At 41.8% G+C, this 19,590-nt stretch overlaps 1 protein-coding gene across 1 annotated transcript in view; it reads right to left on the bottom strand.

Annotated features, from left to right (window-relative positions):
• The window catches only part of STARD9 (StAR-related lipid transfer (START) domain containing 9), a 122,063-nt gene extending 102,516 nt beyond the window's left edge, over positions 1 to 19,547 (bottom strand). Inside the window, exons 1-3 of the mRNA XM_010848060.1 lie at positions 19,352 to 19,547; positions 14,541 to 14,610; positions 12,678 to 12,794 (exon numbers count right to left, since the gene is read on the bottom strand). Coding sequence (XP_010846362.1) covers positions 12,678 to 12,794; positions 14,541 to 14,610; positions 19,352 to 19,359 — 195 coding nt within the window. The 5' untranslated portion in view covers positions 19,360 to 19,547. The remainder of the gene's footprint in view (positions 1 to 12,677; positions 12,795 to 14,540; positions 14,611 to 19,351) is intronic.
• Between the last annotated feature and the right edge of the window lie 43 nt (positions 19,548 to 19,590).

Below are 19,590 nucleotides of genomic sequence, written 5' to 3'. Positions count from 1 at the left end.
GAAGGTGAAATAATCACATATTATAGGATCTTAGTGAACTTTCACAAATAAGACATCAAACTTAATGTTGATTTAATGGAGAGGTAAGAGAAAAGGGTTAAAAGGTAAAAGCAAACAAAAAAAAAGATATAAACACATTCTTTCCCTTCATCCCCACACCTGTACAGGATTCTGCATGTGTCTATGCTAAGTTGCTTCAGTCCTGTCCAACTCTATGAGACTCTATCAGCTTTCACCTGCCAGGCTCCTCTGTCCATGGGATTCTCCAGGCAAGAATACTGGAATGGGTTGCTATGACCTCCTCCAGGGGATCTTCCCGAATCAGGGATAGAACCTCACTCTCTTAAATCTTCTGCATTAGCAGGCAGATTCTGTACCATTAGCATCACCTGACCCACTCCAGTGTTCTTGCCTTGAGAATCCCAGGGACGGCGGAGCCTGGTGGGCTGCCGTCTATCGGGTCGCACAGAGTCGGACACGACTGAAGCAACTTAGCAGCACCACCACCACCACCACCTGGGAAGCCCCTGCTCAGGACTCTAAAAAGGCTATTTTTGCTGGAAGCTGAGCTTATGCAAATATGTGTAAACCACAGACTAATTAGAGCCAAGACACAATAATGACCACCCCTAACTTCAGATCTTGGAAAAGAAACTTCTGAAACACTATATATAGTTCTGGCACAAAAGTACAAATAGATCAATGAAATAAAATAATTTTAAAAGAGACCCCAGGTATACCCAGGAATTAAGCAAATGATAAAAATGGCTTTTTCATATTGTTGCAGAAAGGGGGACCCCTTCCAGGGCCCAAAAGGGGTTTTTTCCCTAATACTCGAAAATGAATTGTCCAGGGAGACACACGTGCTGACAAAACAAGAGACTTTATTGGGAAGGGGTGCCTGGGCAGAGAGCAGGAGGGTGGGGGAACCCAGGAGGACCGCTCTGTCATGTGGCTTGCAGTCTCAGGTATTATGGTGATGGGATTAGTTTCCAGGTTGTTTCTGGCCAATCATTTTGACTCAGTGTCCTTTCTGGTTGCTCAGCCAAGACGGATGCCAGTGAGAAGGATTCTGGGAGGTGGTAAGACAGGTGGCATCTCCTTTTGACCTTTCCAGAACTATTCCTATTGGTGGTGGCTTATTAGTTCCATGTTCCTAGTAAGGAACCTCCTGTCATAAAATAACTCATCCAAATGGTTACTATGGTGCCTGGCCAGGATGGGAAGCTTCAGTCAGTGTGTTTCCCGTAACATTATTAGTGGAGAAAGGACGGATGTTCAAGCCCCACCTCATTTCCTTCACCAAAAAAATTCAAATGGATCAAATATTTAAATTAAGAAGATAAATTCATTAGTATACCAGAAAAAAAAAAAAGCAAATACTTTCATAACTTCAGAATGGCAGGCCCTTCTAAGCTTAATATACCAGAAAGCCACAGAGAAAGGTCAATAAATTTGACTACATTTAAACACACACACAGGGGAAAAATTACAAAATCAAAACAAAAGTAAACAGGGGAAACAATTGCAACATCTATGACATGGAACATTTTCCTTAATATTCTAACTGCTCTTAAAAATAAGAGAAAGATGAACAGTACAGTAGAAAAATGGGGAAAAATACATGAACACATAATTCACAGGGAAGAAAGTATACAAATGGCCCAGAAACATACAGAGATGCTCATAAAATATAACATAAAGAAAAGCTAAAAATAGGATACCATTTCTAATAAGACAGGCAAAGATTAAAGAGTTTGATAACACATAGTATTGACAAGGAATGTGGTAAAGTATTCTGATACACTACTGTTAAGCATGTAAATTGGTATAATCTTTTGGGAAGGAAATTAGACAAAAATATATTGAAATTTAAAATATACTACTTTCCAAACAAGCAGCTATACTACTAGAAATTAAAGACACTCACTCTAGTATTACAGAGAACAGCAGACACATAATATAATACATATTATATAATATCAGGAATCCATAATTATGGAATTATAATTATATATAATATATTCAAACCATACATCACTAGAAAAATAATTAAACTACAATACCTTTGTACGATGGAATTCTATATAGCATTAAAACAATGAGGTAGAACAATAGGTATTGCCAATAAATTAGGGCCAAGATAAGGTGATAAAGTAAAGCCAGTAGAAAATAAAATATACAGTGTAAGCCTGTTAGTACTTTTTTTTTTTTTTAAAGATAAGTGGTTAATAAAAATTAAAAAAAATAAAGATAAGTGGTTACCTCTGAAGAATGAGACCAGTAGGGAAGTATGAAAGGGGAAGGGGTTTGGGATTTTACATTATACCCTTCTGGACTGTTTGAACATTTTCCAGGTAGCTTGTATCATCTTTATAGCAAAATATTTTAATTAATTAATCTACTAACACATTTTATGCAGCTGTCTGCTTTCTGCTGAGCAAAGAACTAGAGAGAGACCAGTCCCATTTCTTTCCCAACACTTTCTGAACCCTTTTCGGAACACTGCACTTAGCAGGGGCCTTTTGTTGGTCAGCTGGACTGGCTCCCCGCAAACAGGACCACTGAACGGTGCTGTGAGGGGACCAGACACAGGCTCACTGTGCAAGTATGTGGAGAGAGTTCAGCGCCTGGACATGCAGACCAGGTGGCTCCTACTGGAGAAGCTTACTGTTATCAGTCTGCCTGTGAACACGTGTCCACTGTGGTGAACACACAGACCTTTTGTTCAAAGGGCTGTTCTTCATTTTACATCCTCTTGTTCGGGTGATTTTGCAAATCAGTTTTTCCAAAAATCCTCAAAGTGATCATCTCTCATCATGCCTCTCATCTTCAAGCAATCAACTGACAATCCTTTTAAATCCAGGACAAATTCAAGTGTAAAGGAAGTGGAGTATAGGGCAACTTCTCAGCACTGCAGGAACAGCAAGGACATGTTCAGGATCTGTATCTGTATTTATGCTTAGGCTGCCCCAAGTTTCCAGCTGACTATCAAGCTTTGGGCATGCCACTCCTATACACAACCTCTCTCTCCAGGCTAAATCTCAAGGACTCCAGATAGTACCAGAAATTCCTTGTTACCCTTGGCTCACAGAGGAGAAAAAAAAAATCCAAACAAGCTTTTGCCTCTTATAAGATTTCTCTCATTTCTGCTGTTCATTTTTGTACAGACATCCAGCACCAACAGCAAGCATTAAGTGTCAAGGATCTCAGTTCTTCAAATTTTTTTCTAAGTCTAAAAGCTACCCTTTAAAGACTGACAATCAAGTTTCTAGAGAGGGGAAAAAATGAGTTTAGATGAAGCCAAAAGAATGACCTTATTCCTTTAAAATCCAGCCCATGGACACGCTTATGGAGCCAAGCAGCTGTGCTGTTGGCAGAGGGAATGTGCTGAAATGAAACACTCATGGTAATCTCCCTTCCCCCACTCAGGCCTGCAGAGCCCCATCCAATTATTGCACAAAAAGGCTTTTTCTTATAAAATTCTCTCCCTTCTACTTCTGTCTCCATCTTGGTTGGGAAGAACTAGCACTAGCGATGGAATGTACACAGCTCTGCAAATATTCATGAGAAAATCCTTTGACGCCCACACGCTCCCCAGCTGCCCTAGCACATAGATGCATTAGGGAAAGGGATGCACAGAGAAATTCATAGATGTCTGTGGCTCTCTAGCTTAGGCAAACTGCAAGGCCTTCTCAAAATAGGCCACAAGATTCAGGAAGGCAGAGTCCTGCTCGTTTCTCATCCATTGAACCATAAATGAAATTATCAATCCGCTAACCACTGATTGATCATTTAAGACGTGCAGCACTGGAAATACAGAAACAAAGAGAACTATGTATAAATAGTGCAGCATTTGAGAGCTTGGAGTTCGGAATCACACAGTCAAAGGTTTGAATCCTGGCTCCATTACTTGATTGTGTGACCTTCAAGCAAGCTACTCAACCTATCCGAGCCTGTTCCTATACCCAAATTAGAAATGATTATCTACTATAAAAAATGATATAATCCTAACCCCTCTGTAAACTCTCAAATTCCTTCTCACCTTAGTTTCTTCTTCATGTTTTCCCATTCTCCTGCTCCTCCAGGGTCCCTCTTCAGTTTCAGTAACTCTTCCACCTTCTTTCCTCTTCTCCAAAGCCTTCATTCACATTCCAAGTACAGCAGAAACAACAAAAGTGAGGGTCATACTCCTCTCTGCCTCACCCTACTTACTTTCTGAGGCAGGAGGTCATAGGTCAATTATCATCTTATAATGGGTTGCAGTCCCCAGACAGAAATGTTATTTCTGTGGAAACAGTAAGTAGCCCCCAGCCTGGTCACAATGTTGTTGTCGTTGTTCAGTCGCTAAGTCGTGTCTGACTCTTTGCAACCCCATGAACTGCAGCACACAAGGCTTCCCTGTCCTTCACTATCTCTCTGAGTTTGCTCAAACTTATGTCCATTGAGTCAGTGATGCCATCCAACCATCTCATCCTCTGTTGTCCCCTTCTCTTCTTGCCCTCAATATTTCCCAGCATGAGAGTCTTTTCCAATGAGTCAGCTCTTCCCATCAGGTGGCCACAACACTGGAGCTTCAGCTTCAGCATCAGCCCTTCCAATTAAAGGGTTGATTTCCTTTAGAATTGACTGTTTTGATCTCTTTGCTGTCCAAGGGACTCTCAAGAGTCTTCTCCAGCACCACCGTTTGAAAGCATCCATTCCTTGGTGCTCAGCCTTCTTTATGGCCCAACTCTCACATCCATACATGATCACTGGAAAAACCATAGCTTTGACTATACAGACCTTTGTGGCAAAGTGATGTCTCTGCTTTTTAATATGCTGTCTAGGTTTGTCATAGCTATTCTTCCCAGGAGCAAGTGTCTTAATTTTGTGGCTGCAGTTACCGTCTGCATTGATTTTGGAGCCCAAGAAAATGAAATCTGTCATTGTTTCCACATTTTCCCCATCTATTTGCCATGAAGTGATAGGACTGGATGCCATGATCTTAGTTTTTTGAATGCTGAATTTTAAGCCAGCTTTTTCACTCTCCTCTTTCACCTTCATCAACAGGCTCTTTAGTTCCTCTCTGCTTTCTGCCTTTAACATGGTATCATCTGCATATGTGAAGTTGTTAATATTTCTCCCAGGAATCTTGATTCCAGCCTGTGATTCATTCAGCCTGGCATTTCTCATGATATACTCTGCATATAAGTTAAATAAGCAGGGTGACAATTTACAGCTTTGAGGTACTCCTTTCCCAATTATGAACCAGTCCGTTGTTCCACATCCAGTTCTAACTGTTGCTTCCTGTTCTGCATACAGGTTTCTCAGGAGGCAAGTAATGTGGTCTGGTATTCCCATTTCATCAAGAATATTCCATAGTTTGTGGAACTGCTCAAATTGAAGAAAGTAGGGAAAATCACTAGGCCATTCAGGTATGACCTAAATTAAATCCTTTATGATTATACAGTGGAGGTGACAAATAGATTCAAGGGACTAGATCTGGTAGACAGAGTGCCCAAAAAACTATGAATGGAGGTTCATAACATTGTACAGGAGGTGGTGACCAAAACCATTCCCAAGAAAAAGAAATGTAAGAAGGCAAAGTGGTTGTCTGAGGAGGCCTTACAAATAGCTGAGAAAAGAAGTGAAAGGCAAAGGAGAAAGGGAAAGATATACTCAAGAGAATAGCAAGGAGCGATAAGAAAGCCTTCTTAAGTGAACAATGCAAAGAAATAGAGGAAAACAACAGAATGGGAAAGACTAGAGATCTCTTAAGAAAATTGGACATACCAAAGGAACATTTCATGCAAGGATAGGCACAATAAAGGACAAAACTGGCAAGGACCTAACAGAAGCAGAAGAAATTAAGAAAAGGTGGCAAGAATACACAGAAGAACTGCACAAAAAAGCATATGTCACATTAGAGAACCTATAATAGTAAGCGTTCAATGCCGCCAAATACTACTAGATGGCTACAATGCTATGTCCTCATCTTGATGGAGTACAGAGCCAGGGAGAGGCCCAGTCTCAAGAACAAGATCTTTCCTTGGGATTCTGTTAAGCAGCACACTTCCTGCCCTGCAGGAAACTCTGTGTTGCAGTTCACGACCCTGTCGCTAGAATAAGCAACAGACATTTCCATACAACATCAAGCATAATTCTGGACTAGCCAAAAAGAAAAAAACACCCTATAATTGCTATTTTTGTCTCTCTATGCCTTTATCCTTCAAATATGTGTCATGACGGTCTCTAGTATTTCTTCTAACACCAAAATTCTGGAATTCTAAAGTCAAAACTATTTAGCTGGATTCAAAAACTCTGCACAAGGTACTCTTCATGTCCTAATTACAAACAGTGTTTTGTAATTTAATCCAAAATTTCTCTATTTTTCCCTTTTCTTTTTTTTTTGGCTGTGCTGCACAGCTTGCGGAAACTCAGTTGCCTGACCAGGGATTCAACCTGTGCCCTCAGCAATGAAAGCGCAGAGTACAAACCACTGGATGGCCAGGGAATTCTCTTCTATTTTCTCCTAATGGCAATGAAGACCAGCTTGTTCTAACGCTGCATAAACTTAAAATCATCATGCTCCATACTTGCAAAGCACTATTGTCACCTGTCTTTCCTGTCTCCGGAGCAATGTTCTTCATTAAATAATCACACACATGGCGTGCACTACACTGACAGTAGCTTTCCTCTTGGTTCCTGAAGCCGGCCCTTTAATCATTTTGGGATGTGTGGGGTTTTCCTCTGAAGCCTTTCCAGGTGCCTAACATCCTTAAACTGGAGTCCAGGACTGGAGAGTATGTTCACCAAAGAACCTGTAACACAAACATACATGCATGCATGCACGTCACACACACACACACACTGCCTCCATCCTGGCCCCTGCCAGGGCTCTTTGAGGGTAAGCAAGGATGGTCTTTGTGTGTTGTGTGATGTTCAGCGTATTGTGGACATGTAAACAACAACAAACACAATCACAGTGCTACTAGAATTTCAGTTTTGAATTTGGTAGTTGTGGGGAGGAAATCTCTGCTCACTCACACAACTTTTCATGTAGAAAAGCTACAGGCATTTTAGGCATTGTGTTTTAGCCAAATAACAAAAGCACTTTAAAATAAAGATTCCCAGGAGTATAGAAGCAATTACGTCCCACAAGGGCTGGGTGGTTTTTTGTTCCTGATTGGCTTTCTGTTGACTCAGTCTGCACTTGTTTTGACAGCCACTCACAGTCCTTGGTGGGTAAAGCTGAGCTAATGCTCTTCATGGAAATTTTTACAAACACGTAATCACCCAAACACAATATGCTTGAGCAGAGGACTCCCGCTCCAACAGATGTTCCTGACCGGGAGGAAGGGAGGGAAGTTAATTTTCCAAGTGGAGCATGCTGGTCCCAGAAGTGAGCACAACAGATTCAAAGAAAAGATTTTCAAAACTAGTTCAGCTCTTAGAAAGAAGCATGAGCCTTGCTTCTCTTGTACTGTGATAGTGATAATCACAGCCCAAGCCACAACACTCATGACCTCATTTACTCAACTTCTAGTTGCCAAGCCCTAGACTGAATACTTCACATCATTCTTTCTTTCCTCCTCACAGTAACTCCAGCTAAAAAAACTAAGAGAGGTTAAGTTATCTGTCTGAAGAAAGCCAGCTAATAAGTGGCTGTGCCTGAATTCAAATCCAGTTCTAACTTCAAGAGTGCTCAGTCACTTGTAGTGTCTAACTCTTTGTGACCCTGTGGACTGTAGCCCACCAGGTTACTCTGTCCATGGAATTCTCCAGGCAAGAATACTGGAGTGGATTTCCATGTCCTTCTCCAATACATTGAATGGGGGTACCCAAATCTGAAGTCTATAAATGAATTCATCTCTAAGTAAGGTTATGGCAAAATCAACAAGAAGTGAATTGCCCTGATGGATAACACATTGATTGTGCAATCTCTTGGGAAATATGGCATCATCTGCATGGAGGATATGATTCATGACGTCTATGTTGGAAAATGTTTCAAAGAAGCAAGCAGCTTCCTGTGACCCTTTAAATTGTCTTCTCCATGAGGAGGAATGAAGAAAAAGACCATCCATTTTGTAGAAGGTGGAGATGCTGGCAACTGGGAAGACTAGATCAACAGGCTTATTAGAAGGATGAACTAAGGTATCTACCATAATTATTTTTGCAATCTAGTCAGTTAATAAACAACGATTGCTTTCAAATTGAAAAAAAAAAAAAAATGGAATGCTGATGTCCATTACCCCACGATTCTGATGTCAAATCAGTAGTATAATCCCCTGCCAATCCCCATTCACCATAACCTTTTCTCTCTCTTTCCCATCATCCCTTCTCCTCAATTTTCCTTCTCTTCCTTTTACTATATACCTCTTTTTATATTTTTATAAAAGAATATGAACTTTGCATTCACATGATACTGCGTTCAAATCCAAGACTCATTTTCTTGTTGTGTGACTTTGGGCAGATCATATAATCTCTTTAAGCCTAAATTTCCCCAACTACTGAAAGAGGATAAAATCTTCTCCATTTCAAGTTGAAACGGTGGAAACAGATAACACGTAGAAAGAGAGAACCAGGTCACTAGTAGACTAAACGAGAATTGTTTAATGTTGAGAGTCGGTGAGGCTTGGTGGACATGACACACAATTTACAGCCGGGCTGTCTTGGGTTTGAATCCTTGCTTCACTACTTATTCACTGGCTAAGTGACTCAGGTAAGCCTTGTAACCTTTCATGCCTCAGTTTCCTTATCTATAAAACGGAGTAAAACATATGTTTGATAGATTTTGGGGAGAGAGTCAAATGAAATGATGAACATTTAGGATCTATAGATAATTAACGAGGAAGCTGCCTCTCAGAAGAACTTATAGTTGACTTGCTCTCTACAGGCTCATATTTGTTGACACCTGATCTATGTGTTTAAGTGTGTCACCATTAAGGACTGGGAAGTGCTAGAGCACTAAGGAATTTTAATCTTGAACTAATTTTTTGAGGCTGTAACATATGCATAAAGAGAGGAGGTAGAATGACACAACGCAATGCAAAGGCCACCAGAGCAAGCAAGGTTCTAGTCCTGCTTGGGCATTAACTGCCTATATAAGCCTATGTTAGTTATACTTTGTATCTGGAACATAAGAGGGTTGGCCTAGAAGATGGGCCTTGTCTGAAAACATTTTTGATTGTCATATTTAGGACTACTACCAGCATCTAGAGACTAGAGGCCAGCGACACTGCTAAAGATCCTACAGTGCCCAGAACAGATTCCTCACAACAAAGAATTACACAGCCAGAATATTAATAGTGCTGAGGTTGGGAAAACCTGGCGTGGATGACTGCTAGGTTCCCTTCAAGCTCTAACATTCTAAAAGACCATGTGGAGGAGACAGCACCAACACCAAATAGGTGGATTCTCATCAACTTCTATCATGCAATGGTTTATGATGTCGCTCAAAAGCCCCCTAAGACCAGTGGGGAATATTTCAACGCAGATATCTGGATATTTTGAAATCAGTGCTGTATTTCTGAGGGTGATGACAGTCCTTCCTTCATAAAAGGAGGTACAGTCCTCCAGGGACTTGGTCCCTCACTCTTTACAGTTAGAATCAATGTTTTCAAAGCCATAAGATTCCTTTGGGGCAAGAAAATTATTTACATGAGTCTGAATCAAGGTCAGATTACAAACCACAGCAGAGGTGAATCTCAAGTACTCAATACATCATGCTAAGTGAAGTAAGGCAGACTCAAGAGGCTACCTACTGTTATATTACACTTTTACAGCATTATGAAGCAGATAAAACTGTAGGGACGAAAACACTGCCAGGGGCTAGGTGGTTAAGGAGAACAGTCTGACTACAAAGAGGCATGGAAGATTTGGGGGATGATGCACAATATGATCAGAAAGACAGTAGAAAGCACTGCTGTATTTTGGGAGAGGAAGAACCAGATGACATATAAACTCTTTCCTATGTCAAGTCCTATTTTATAACAATCTGCCTCTCCTAACCCTGGTGACCTCAGAGCCATACTGATTAGGGTTAAAAGTCTGGACTCCAATTTCTGTCAGTGATGAATCCCTCCAAACAAATCAGGTGGATCTGAGTGTTGACAACATTCTGGAAACTCTGGCCCTTCTCCAGCCTGTGACAGAGATTCCTTTCCTTCCCGCTCATATACTACCCAATGAATGCCTCAGACTTTTAGTAAACAAACCAGAATAAATTTCAGGAGGCACTGGTTTTATCTCTCTGCACAGGCTTCCTGTCCAAATCCCATTTGATCTATCCACTGAATTTCAAATCAGGCAACAGAAGAGGAATCACATTTATGAATTCCCCTCCTCTATGGGCTTCTGGGTTTCCACTAGATAATTTTTACACACTTAAGCTACATAAATACAAAATATGAGCCTCAAAACAAAATTATACCTGTACAGTGTACACTAAATGGTGATTTTTGTTTTGTTTACATATACTTCCCAGATTATCTATCAAATGTTACACAAAATAGTTAATGTTTCTTATATGCAGAACAGTCCTAGGTATGCCACGGCCAAGAAGAATGGAAGGAGCCATTGGAATGCTCACACTTTCTTCTAGAGGCCACTGTCTTCAATGCCACAGATACAGTCACAACTGTGAACTGCTTTAGGAGTACCTTCCTCTTACTTAAGAGTCAGTTCCTTTCCTGGCTCTTCTTGGAGGATCTCAGTGGAACAATATGAACACCAGTAAACCAGTTACCTCATACATGCTTGAGTATTGGGATAAAAGTCCAGGGCCACAAGACAAGCCTGGATCTGCAAGAGCCCTCATCCTTCAAAGGACAGAGAAGGCTTTGTCGGGGCCAGGTAATACCCACACTGCACCTGCTAAGCAACTTCACTTTCACTTTTCACTTTTATGCATTGGAGAAGGAAATGGCAATGCACTCCAGTGTTCTTGCCGGAGAATCCCAGGGACGGGGGAGCCTGGTGGGCTGCCGTCTATGGGGTCGCACAGAGTAGGACACGACTGAAGCGACTTAGCAGCAGCAGCACCTGCTAAGCATTTATGGCAAATAAGTTGTGACTACAAAAGTGAGGTGCTCATATTATAACAGAAGGGACTAACGAAAATAACAAATCCCACAGTGGTCTAGGATCTTGTTTCCACGTGGTCCCCTCAAAAGGGAAGGATGGGGAATTATACTTTCATGATTTAGAACTATCCAATCATCTTCAGAAGTCTCCACTAGCAGAAAAATCAGTACTAGTAGACCTTGCAGATGTTACAGGTCTGGCTCCAGACCAACACAATAAAGTGAATAATTGCAACAAAGGCAGTCACGTGAATTTTTTGGTTTCCTAGTGCATACCAATGGAGAAGGCAATGACACCCCACTCCTGTACTCTTGCCTGGAAAATCCTATGGACAGAGGAGCCTGGTAGGCTGCAGTCCATGGGGTCGCGATGAGTCAGACACGACTGAGCGACTTCAATTTCACTTTTCATTTTCATGCATTGGAGAAGGAAATGGCAACCCACTCCAGTGTTCTTCCCTGGAGAACCCCAGGGACAGGGGAGCCTGGTGGGCTGCCGTCTATGGGGTCACACAGAGTCAGACACGACTGAAGCAACTTAGCAGTGCATACCAAAGACAATTTATACATATTGCTGTCTACTAAGTGCAATAGCAGTATGTTTATAAACAATGAACAAATCTTAATTAGAAAATTCTTTAAGACTAAAAAATACTAACCATCATCTGAGCCTTTGGTGAGTCATAGTGGTGACATGACCAGAGATAACCATAAAAATGGAACAATAATTTAAAAAATTTAAATATTATGAGAACTACCAAAATGTCACACAGAGACACAAAGTGAACAAATGCTATGAAAAATGGCACAGACAGACTTACTCGATACAGAGTTGCCACAAATAGTCAATTTGTAAATAATACAGTATCTATTAGGTGCAATAAAACCAAATGTCATAAAATGAGGTATGCCTATTCTGTCCTCTAAATCACTCAAACTTGATAAAATGGTATCTTTAGCATAATTAGGGAACGTTTCACAAAGGATTGAAATACTAAGCAGAAAAGACACTTTGGCTTTTTATTCAAAGGCATATAGACTGATAGGCAATGGTTGTCTAGGGCTCTTCCCCAAATATATCCATTTTCAATACTTTTTCCTAAGGACATATTCCTCTAGTATTCTCTTTCTCATTTAAGAAAGAACATATGAAAAGCCAAAGATATTATTTTTCTAATTTTAGAAAGGACCCTGGCAGCTGCTAGGATAAGAGCTACTGTCTGTGGTCACAGAAGTGAATCAGGCAAGGCTTGCTGGCCATCACAGGGACCAAATGCATGACCTCTATACAGTGCTCCAACCAGGACAATGCTGCTGCTTCACAGCAACAGAAGTCCTATGTAGACCTCCTTGACCAGACCTGCTGCCTTGGAAATTTGTGGGAAAGCTAAGCAGCAGGAAGGATGACCAATAGCGTTAGCCAGTAAAGGCTTGGCTCATCCTCTCAGTCCTCAGCAGATCTGCTGCAGACAACACTTCCCAGACCAAAACATCATTAGTTTCTGACCAACCTACATAAGTAAGAAATAGCCAGGGCCCAGATTCCACGTTAATTTCCCAATAATTATCCAGTTATAAAGACCTTGGGAAAGTGAAGGAAAATGACATTACCACATCCTGAGAGGCATACTGGGGATCCTCTGGGTTGACTGACCAGTAGCAGTAATCAAAGCCAAATGCTACAACCTTCTCCCGGGAGTCGCCAAAGCCATTAGGTCGACCGTCCACCTAAAATTAAACACAGAATCTAGTATCTTCTCTACTGTAATATCAGAATCAAATCAGAGGCACTTGATTCCTCTGCTTGTAGATAGAGATACCTGGACTGATCATGAGAACCTTTATGATATCTACCTGAAAGGGGGGGAAAAAGTAACCTTTGTCTTCATCTTGTTAGGTACAATGAAGCAACAGAGAATTAAATGTCTATCATATTATCACATATCTATATATAAACCAGACCTGTGAGGCGTAAGACCGCTTGGGATAAAAAACCTCTCCTTCCCTGGGCCTCCTCTTCTTACTATCATTTCTTCTCTGAGTATTTCTATAGAATATACCAGTCGTGCATGAGTAATTCAGTCCCTGGGCCTGACAGGCTCTGTCAACCTAGAGCTTTCACAGAAGTCCCTGGGGTATCCACCTCCAGAAGGCATGTTGGACAGAAGAGCTGGGCCCAATCCAACTGCTCGGGGTAGAAGAGAGCAGCTTGGAAATTCTACCGACCTCCAGGTACTGGGGAGAGTGGCATTATTCACAGAAATGCCTATCTTACTACTTAATATTTAGATTCTGGACAGGGAGAAACAATCCCTCGAACTGGGTACTAAAACCCACAGTAGAATGAGGCTGACAGAATGACGAAGAGATTCTGAGTGGATAACTGGACTCAGAAAAGAGGATAGCTGGCCAGCGAGGTGAGCAGGGGGCAGATTAGAGTGTGATCTTGGCCAAGATTTATTCTTAAGAACCAAAAATATAAGCTCTCAGAACAAAGCAGCTGAAGTGATTAGGCAACAGAGATATAAATAAGAGACAGGAGAGAATGACAGGTCTTTTGTCCCCGGGGAGCTCCTGTTGAAAGTCTGGCAGGTTTCTCTCTCAGCAGTGAGCTACTGACAAAAGGAAATGGATCACATCACGGGAGGAACACAAGAGTGGATGTGGCTGGAGGGACTGGGGTCCAGAAAACCTTCCTCCTGCAAGTCAGCTTCCTCAGCTCTCAGGAATGTCAAATACCACCTGCAAGCTGACCACAGCCGCATTCACATGGCTGGCTTCCCTGTCCTCCACTACTCAAGGCTCAGAAAGAAAGAATCCCTTCCACTTCCCCTGGCCTGGGAAAAGAAAAGAATGGGATGGAGGAAATAAGCCAGAGGAAGTAGTAAGGGTAGGGAAGGAAGTTGCCAGTGTCTGTCTAGTTGTGACTCAAAGATCAGTCAGATCTATGGAGAGTATTTACAGCAAGACTTGGGCTACTGCCCAACTCTCTTCTGGGATCTAAAGTCTTTACTTGGCCTCACTGTGGCTAAAAATGAGTTCTGTATTAGCAGATGCATACTAAAACCCCTGCTAATGCTTCTCAATGAAATGATATTCAATAAGAAGATTGAGCCAACGTCTAATAGAAGGTCAGGTAAGTTAAACATACACACAAATTGTCCCCCAACATGATTTAAGCTGGCCATGTGTTTACTTTCAAAATATCTACTACTAACCAGTTTCCAAAATAGCTGTACCCCATTTGGTAGAACTTGGGTTCCAGTAACTACATCCCCGGAACTTCTTCCCTGTTATATTTTTATATTTGCTTTGTGGTTGGTCAAAGCTCTTCTAACAATTCCCCTTATATGCCCTTTCCTCTTCCACTCCCCCTCTCTAAATGCATTCACATATACACCTTCACCCCAGAAGTCACTATAATTAATACTAGTTCTTCAGGGGAAAGAAAAAGGAAAACAATTTTAGGCTTACCTTTAAATTCCTGATTTTTGCCACTTTGCCATTAACTTCCACAATAATTTTTCCCCCTTCTTTGATCTCCCTAGAAGCAAGACACAAATTTTTTAAATTAATCAGGAAAAGAGCAGCTGAGACCAGCACTATTGGGACAAAATGTTTCCCTACTGCCATCTCCACAACTGGGGTGTCTGAAGCAGTCCCCGAGCTGGCATGCTTCTCTGGATTGTTAGAATTTGGCTTGGGAACAGTGAAGAGTCAATGTTATTGGGTACCCTTTATGTGCTAAGCATTGTATTAAGTACAGCATACGCTATACTTCATCCTATGCTATCCTCTTAACACACCGTCCTGACATAGCTTCCTGACAGATCTTTTTTTTTAATAAATGAAAGACTAAGGGTGAGAAAAATTATGTAATTTGTCCAAGGTCACACAGCTAGCAGTGGCAGAGCCTGAATTTAAATCCAGATCTGTCTAACCACAAAGCCATATGCCTCAGAAATCAGGCTTGGGAAACCCTGAGAATATCCTCGGCACAGCATGGCATCATTTCTCGTTTCCTCTGATATTTTCAGCATAAATAAATATAATGATATATTTTATTTCATTATAAAATAATGAAAAAGGTTTCAGAGTCCTTTCTGTTGAGACCTGAGAACATATTTCCTAAATCCTTTCCTTATATTATCTTCTTAAGTCAGAATAACAGCCGAGATCCTTAAGGATCTTCCTAAATTGTAGTTATGTAGTAACACTTCTAACAACTAACCAACGCTTAAATTCACTTTAAGGGGCTTAATCCAAGTGATTCATAAAACTGAAGCCCCAAATGAATGGAATACACTCCATTCTAGATATGAAATCTTTTTTCACAACATAAAGAGCTTTAGCTAAAGTGCTTAAGGCCAGGGACTTCCTGATTGTCCAGAGGTTAGGAATCTGCCTTCCAATGCAGAGGCATGTGGGTTCCATCCCTGGTCTGGGAAGATTCCACGTGCTGTGGGGAAACTACTGAGCCCACGTGCCTCACTTAAGACCTGACACAGCCAAATAAGTAAATAAATATTTTAAAATAAAGTGCTCAAGGCCAGAATATTAACAGATGGGAGTTAACTCACTGGCACTTTCTGCTACAGTGAAAACTATCAATTAAATTATTCCTGGCCTGGGACCTGAAAATTGAGAAAATATGTCCAATGTCATTTTTATCTTCCCTCAGCGTTCCCAGGATGTGGCCTTGAGGACTTGGGGGGAGGGGATGGCAAGGGATACACAGTGAGACAGGGGTCTTTAGATTTAAGATTATTTTTGTACACTAGTCAGTGCATTTGGAATAAAGTACTGGAAAAAAATTTCCTTCTCCCAGGTGATGGCATTCCTGGTACTTAATTTCCTCAAGGCTCTGATGCTCTTTCTTTCATATTTCATACTAGACAGAACTTAAGGCAGTACGGATATACTTTGTCCCCCAGGATTATAAAACTGCATCCCCTGCCCCTAGCTCTCCTAAAGAAAATCTTTTAGTTTTGGTGTTAATTTTTTTTCCCTTCTGCATTTAAAAGTAGGTTTGATTCTCCCTTTACCCACTATAAAATACACAGGCTATAATAAAATTGAGCAACAAAGAAAGTAAGAGGAAAAACTTTTGCAAATCTATTTAATCTAACTTTTTTAAGTGAGCCCTTTCTTAAGGATTCACCTAGGACTCTGGCATAAAGCAGCCAAAATAAAAAAAGGTCTTGAACTTGACCTCTTGACAAAAGGATATGACACTATAGTTGGTGAGATGCCACCCCTTCCCTGCCTGGCCCACAGCCATTGGTAACCTAGTGGTTCCAAAATATTCTAAAAAATGAAGACAAATTAAAGTTGAGCAGAAGAGAAAGAAAGAACATCAGCCTCAACAGGGCAGCTGACTGCACAGAGTTCAAAGAAGTCTGCTGTGGCTACCACCACTTGCCTCTGGGGCCTGAATTCTACCAATAGGCATTCATTCCTTAGGATTAAAGGTTTTGCAAAGGAATAAATCCTCAGTTACACACTGACTCCTAGGACAGTTTCTCAAAGTGTGGTCCACAGGCTTCACTCATTAGAATTACAGGAGGTGGTGGAGCTGCTGCTGCTGCTGCTAAGTCACTTCAGTCGTGTCCGACTCTGTGCGACCCCATAGACGGCAGCCCACCAGGCTCCCCCGTCCCTGGGATTCGGAGCTAGTTAACTTGAATTCCTCTTAACAAGTTGTATTATAACAAGCTCCCCAGGTGAACTGTATGTATCCTATAATTTGAGGATCACTGTCTTAGAAAATGGCCAAGCCATTTCCACTTGTTATCTACTCATTTATACAATTTAAAAAAACAGCTAAGAACAAGGAGGAATAAAAATAGCTGTTAAAAATTATATAGCTAGCACTTTATCAGACACTTAAAAGCAGCCAGGCTCTGTTCTAAGTATTTTTAATGTATCCTTTCATTTAATCTTCACAAAAAACCATTGAAGTAGTTATACTATTTCACAGATTTAAAAAGAAGAGCACATAAAGGGAATATAGTTTATGATAATTACCTTTTTGAAAGGGCAGTGGAAAGTGTTCCGGAGCCTACAGTATTGGCCAATATGTTCTGTCAATGATGATTTGGGACAAACAAGCGGCAGCATCTTACAATGAGACACAGATTTTCTGATTATGAAAACAACTGTGTGGTAAAAGGGAGTGCACTAAAACCGTTTTCCATATTATCATTTTATTGATGGTCTCTACTAGTCCTACTGAGCAAACAGGCATTTGAGAAAGAAGTGCAATTTTTCTGTAATCTCAGGAAGGAGCAGCTTTGTTTGGTGAATGGAATCTTGGCTCTACCTACTTTTAGATCTTTAACAAGACCAATTTCTCATCTGGAAAAATAAAAAATGGAAGCTTGAGCTCTAAGATTTATATCCAAGTACCACATAAGATCCAATGACTTTGTTAACTGAATCTGTGCTGATTACTTTTTTGAAGGCTGGGACAAATCACATAATCAGTAAATAGCCTATGTTCAGATGAGCCTCAGCGAAGGTGGTGGAAGTTAACAAACCCTGGAATACAGTGTGGTGAGAAGAGGGGAATAGTTTGGACTTCTTAGCTGGGGTCACGCTGGGTTTATTCATCCCGGCTCCTGAATCTTCAGCAGGCTATAATCCTCTCATACCTGGGTAACTGCTGTCTTGCCCTTCTACCCCTTGCTGCTCAAGGCTCTTAACCTGAGCTAAAAGTTAATAAGCTTTTCAGACTTCCCTGGTGGTCAGTGGTTGAGAACCTGCCTGCCAATGCAGGCGATGCAGGTTCGATTCCTGGTTCGGGAAGATTCAACAGGCCACAGAGGAACTAAGCCTGTGCACCACAACTACTGAGCCTGCGCTCTAGAGCCCATGCTCCAAAACATAATAAACCACCTCAATGAGAAACCCGCTGGCCGCAACTAGAGAAACCCCACACACAACAGTGAAGACCCAGGACAGCCAAAATAATAATAAATAAAATTTATTAAAGAGTTAATAAGCTTTTGTGCCCTTCTTTTCCCTTCACTTTTGTTTGACATGTTATTCTCTACTGTGACTGCCAAACTCTTGCCAACTCTTCATTGTAGCATGTGGGATCTAGTTCCGGACCAGGGATCGAAATCAAACCCCTTGTGTTAGAAATGCAAGGTCTTAGCCACTGGACCACCAGTGAAGTTTCCATTGTACTACTTCTGTCTTTTCCTACTTTTTTGTCCCTTTCCCTTATCACACTGCTCTCATTATTCTGTCAACTGTATGACTTTTCAAGCCAGTCACCTCCAGTCAGTACAAACACAGACCCTGCTGTGCTGTGTGCTGTGCTTAGTCGCTCAGTGAACTCTGTCCAACTCTTCGTGACCCCATGGACCGTAGCCCACCAGGCTCCTCTGTCCATGGGATTCTCAAGGCAAGAATACTGGAGTGGGTTGCCATGCCCTCCTCAAGGGAATCTTCCCAACCCAAGGATCCAACCCCGGTCTCCCACACTGCAGGCAGATTCTTTACCAAATGAGCCACCAGGGAAGCCCTGCTCCTGCTAGAGCCGAATTTTGTTCTGAGAGACAATGTCTTTTTCTGACTGCTTTGTCCAATTTTCAAGCCATCTTGTGTCCTGGAAATTTTTAAACCTCTCAAATAGTTCCAATATGTGCCTTCAGGTCCCAAACCACATTCTGCCAGGTTTATCTCCTACCATTCATCTCCCTCCACACAGCCTCTCCTCAAAAGCCTGAAATTTTTGTTTCCTAAGAGCCCAAGTCCCTCGCTCTGTATTTTCACAGAATGCTCTCTACACCTTCTCCTCTACCTGTCAGCAAAAGCGTTTGGGTTCAAACACCAAGCCTTCTGTGAAGCCTTCCCTGACTTTCCAAACATGTGAGTGGAAAAATCAGTATGAAGGGAAAGAAATTATGGACCCTGGATGCCTCAACAGCTGAGGAGTGTAGGATCAGATTCCTGCATGAAAAACAAACAAACAAACAAACGGGAACTGGCTACGCTGAGGGAAGGGCTTAGAATGACTTCCCCCTACTTCACACTTCTGAAGTCGCCCACAGAACGAAACCACGATCTCTCTGAGCCTCAATTTCTCTCTTATGCCTTACAACCTGCTTTCCTCCACTTCTTCACAGAGAAACCCATGTGCACGCAGAAACTCACCATTCTCCCTCAGTCCTTACAGGTACTCCAGAGCCACCAAGAAGAGACAGTAGACCGCCGACCCTTCCCACTTAGAGATACTTCCCGGCCCTTCTCAGCGTATCCAAAGAGAAAGGCTCAACCTGGGCATCAAAACGTGAGCCGCGCGCGGTCCCTCAAAACTCCTGCCGGGACACAGGGACTCCGGGGACACGGACAGGACAGCCCACCCCAAGGCTTTCCACTAAGTGCTCCCTGCCAGGGCACTAATCGAAAACCCAACCCAAGCCAGGCCTTTACGGTTTCCGGACGCTGGCCCCTTGGGCCACTTTGTGTCTGATTTCTCCGCGCCAGACTCACTGAAGGGAGAGGCGGGGACCCC

Source organism: Bison bison, unplaced genomic scaffold, assembly GCF_000754665.1.
Source record: "Bison bison bison isolate TAMUID 2011002044 unplaced genomic scaffold, Bison_UMD1.0 scf7180017864259, whole genome shotgun sequence".
Classification (NCBI taxonomy): domain Eukaryota; kingdom Metazoa; phylum Chordata; class Mammalia; order Artiodactyla; family Bovidae; genus Bison; species Bison bison.
This window is presented reverse-complemented; position numbering and strand designations above follow the sequence as displayed.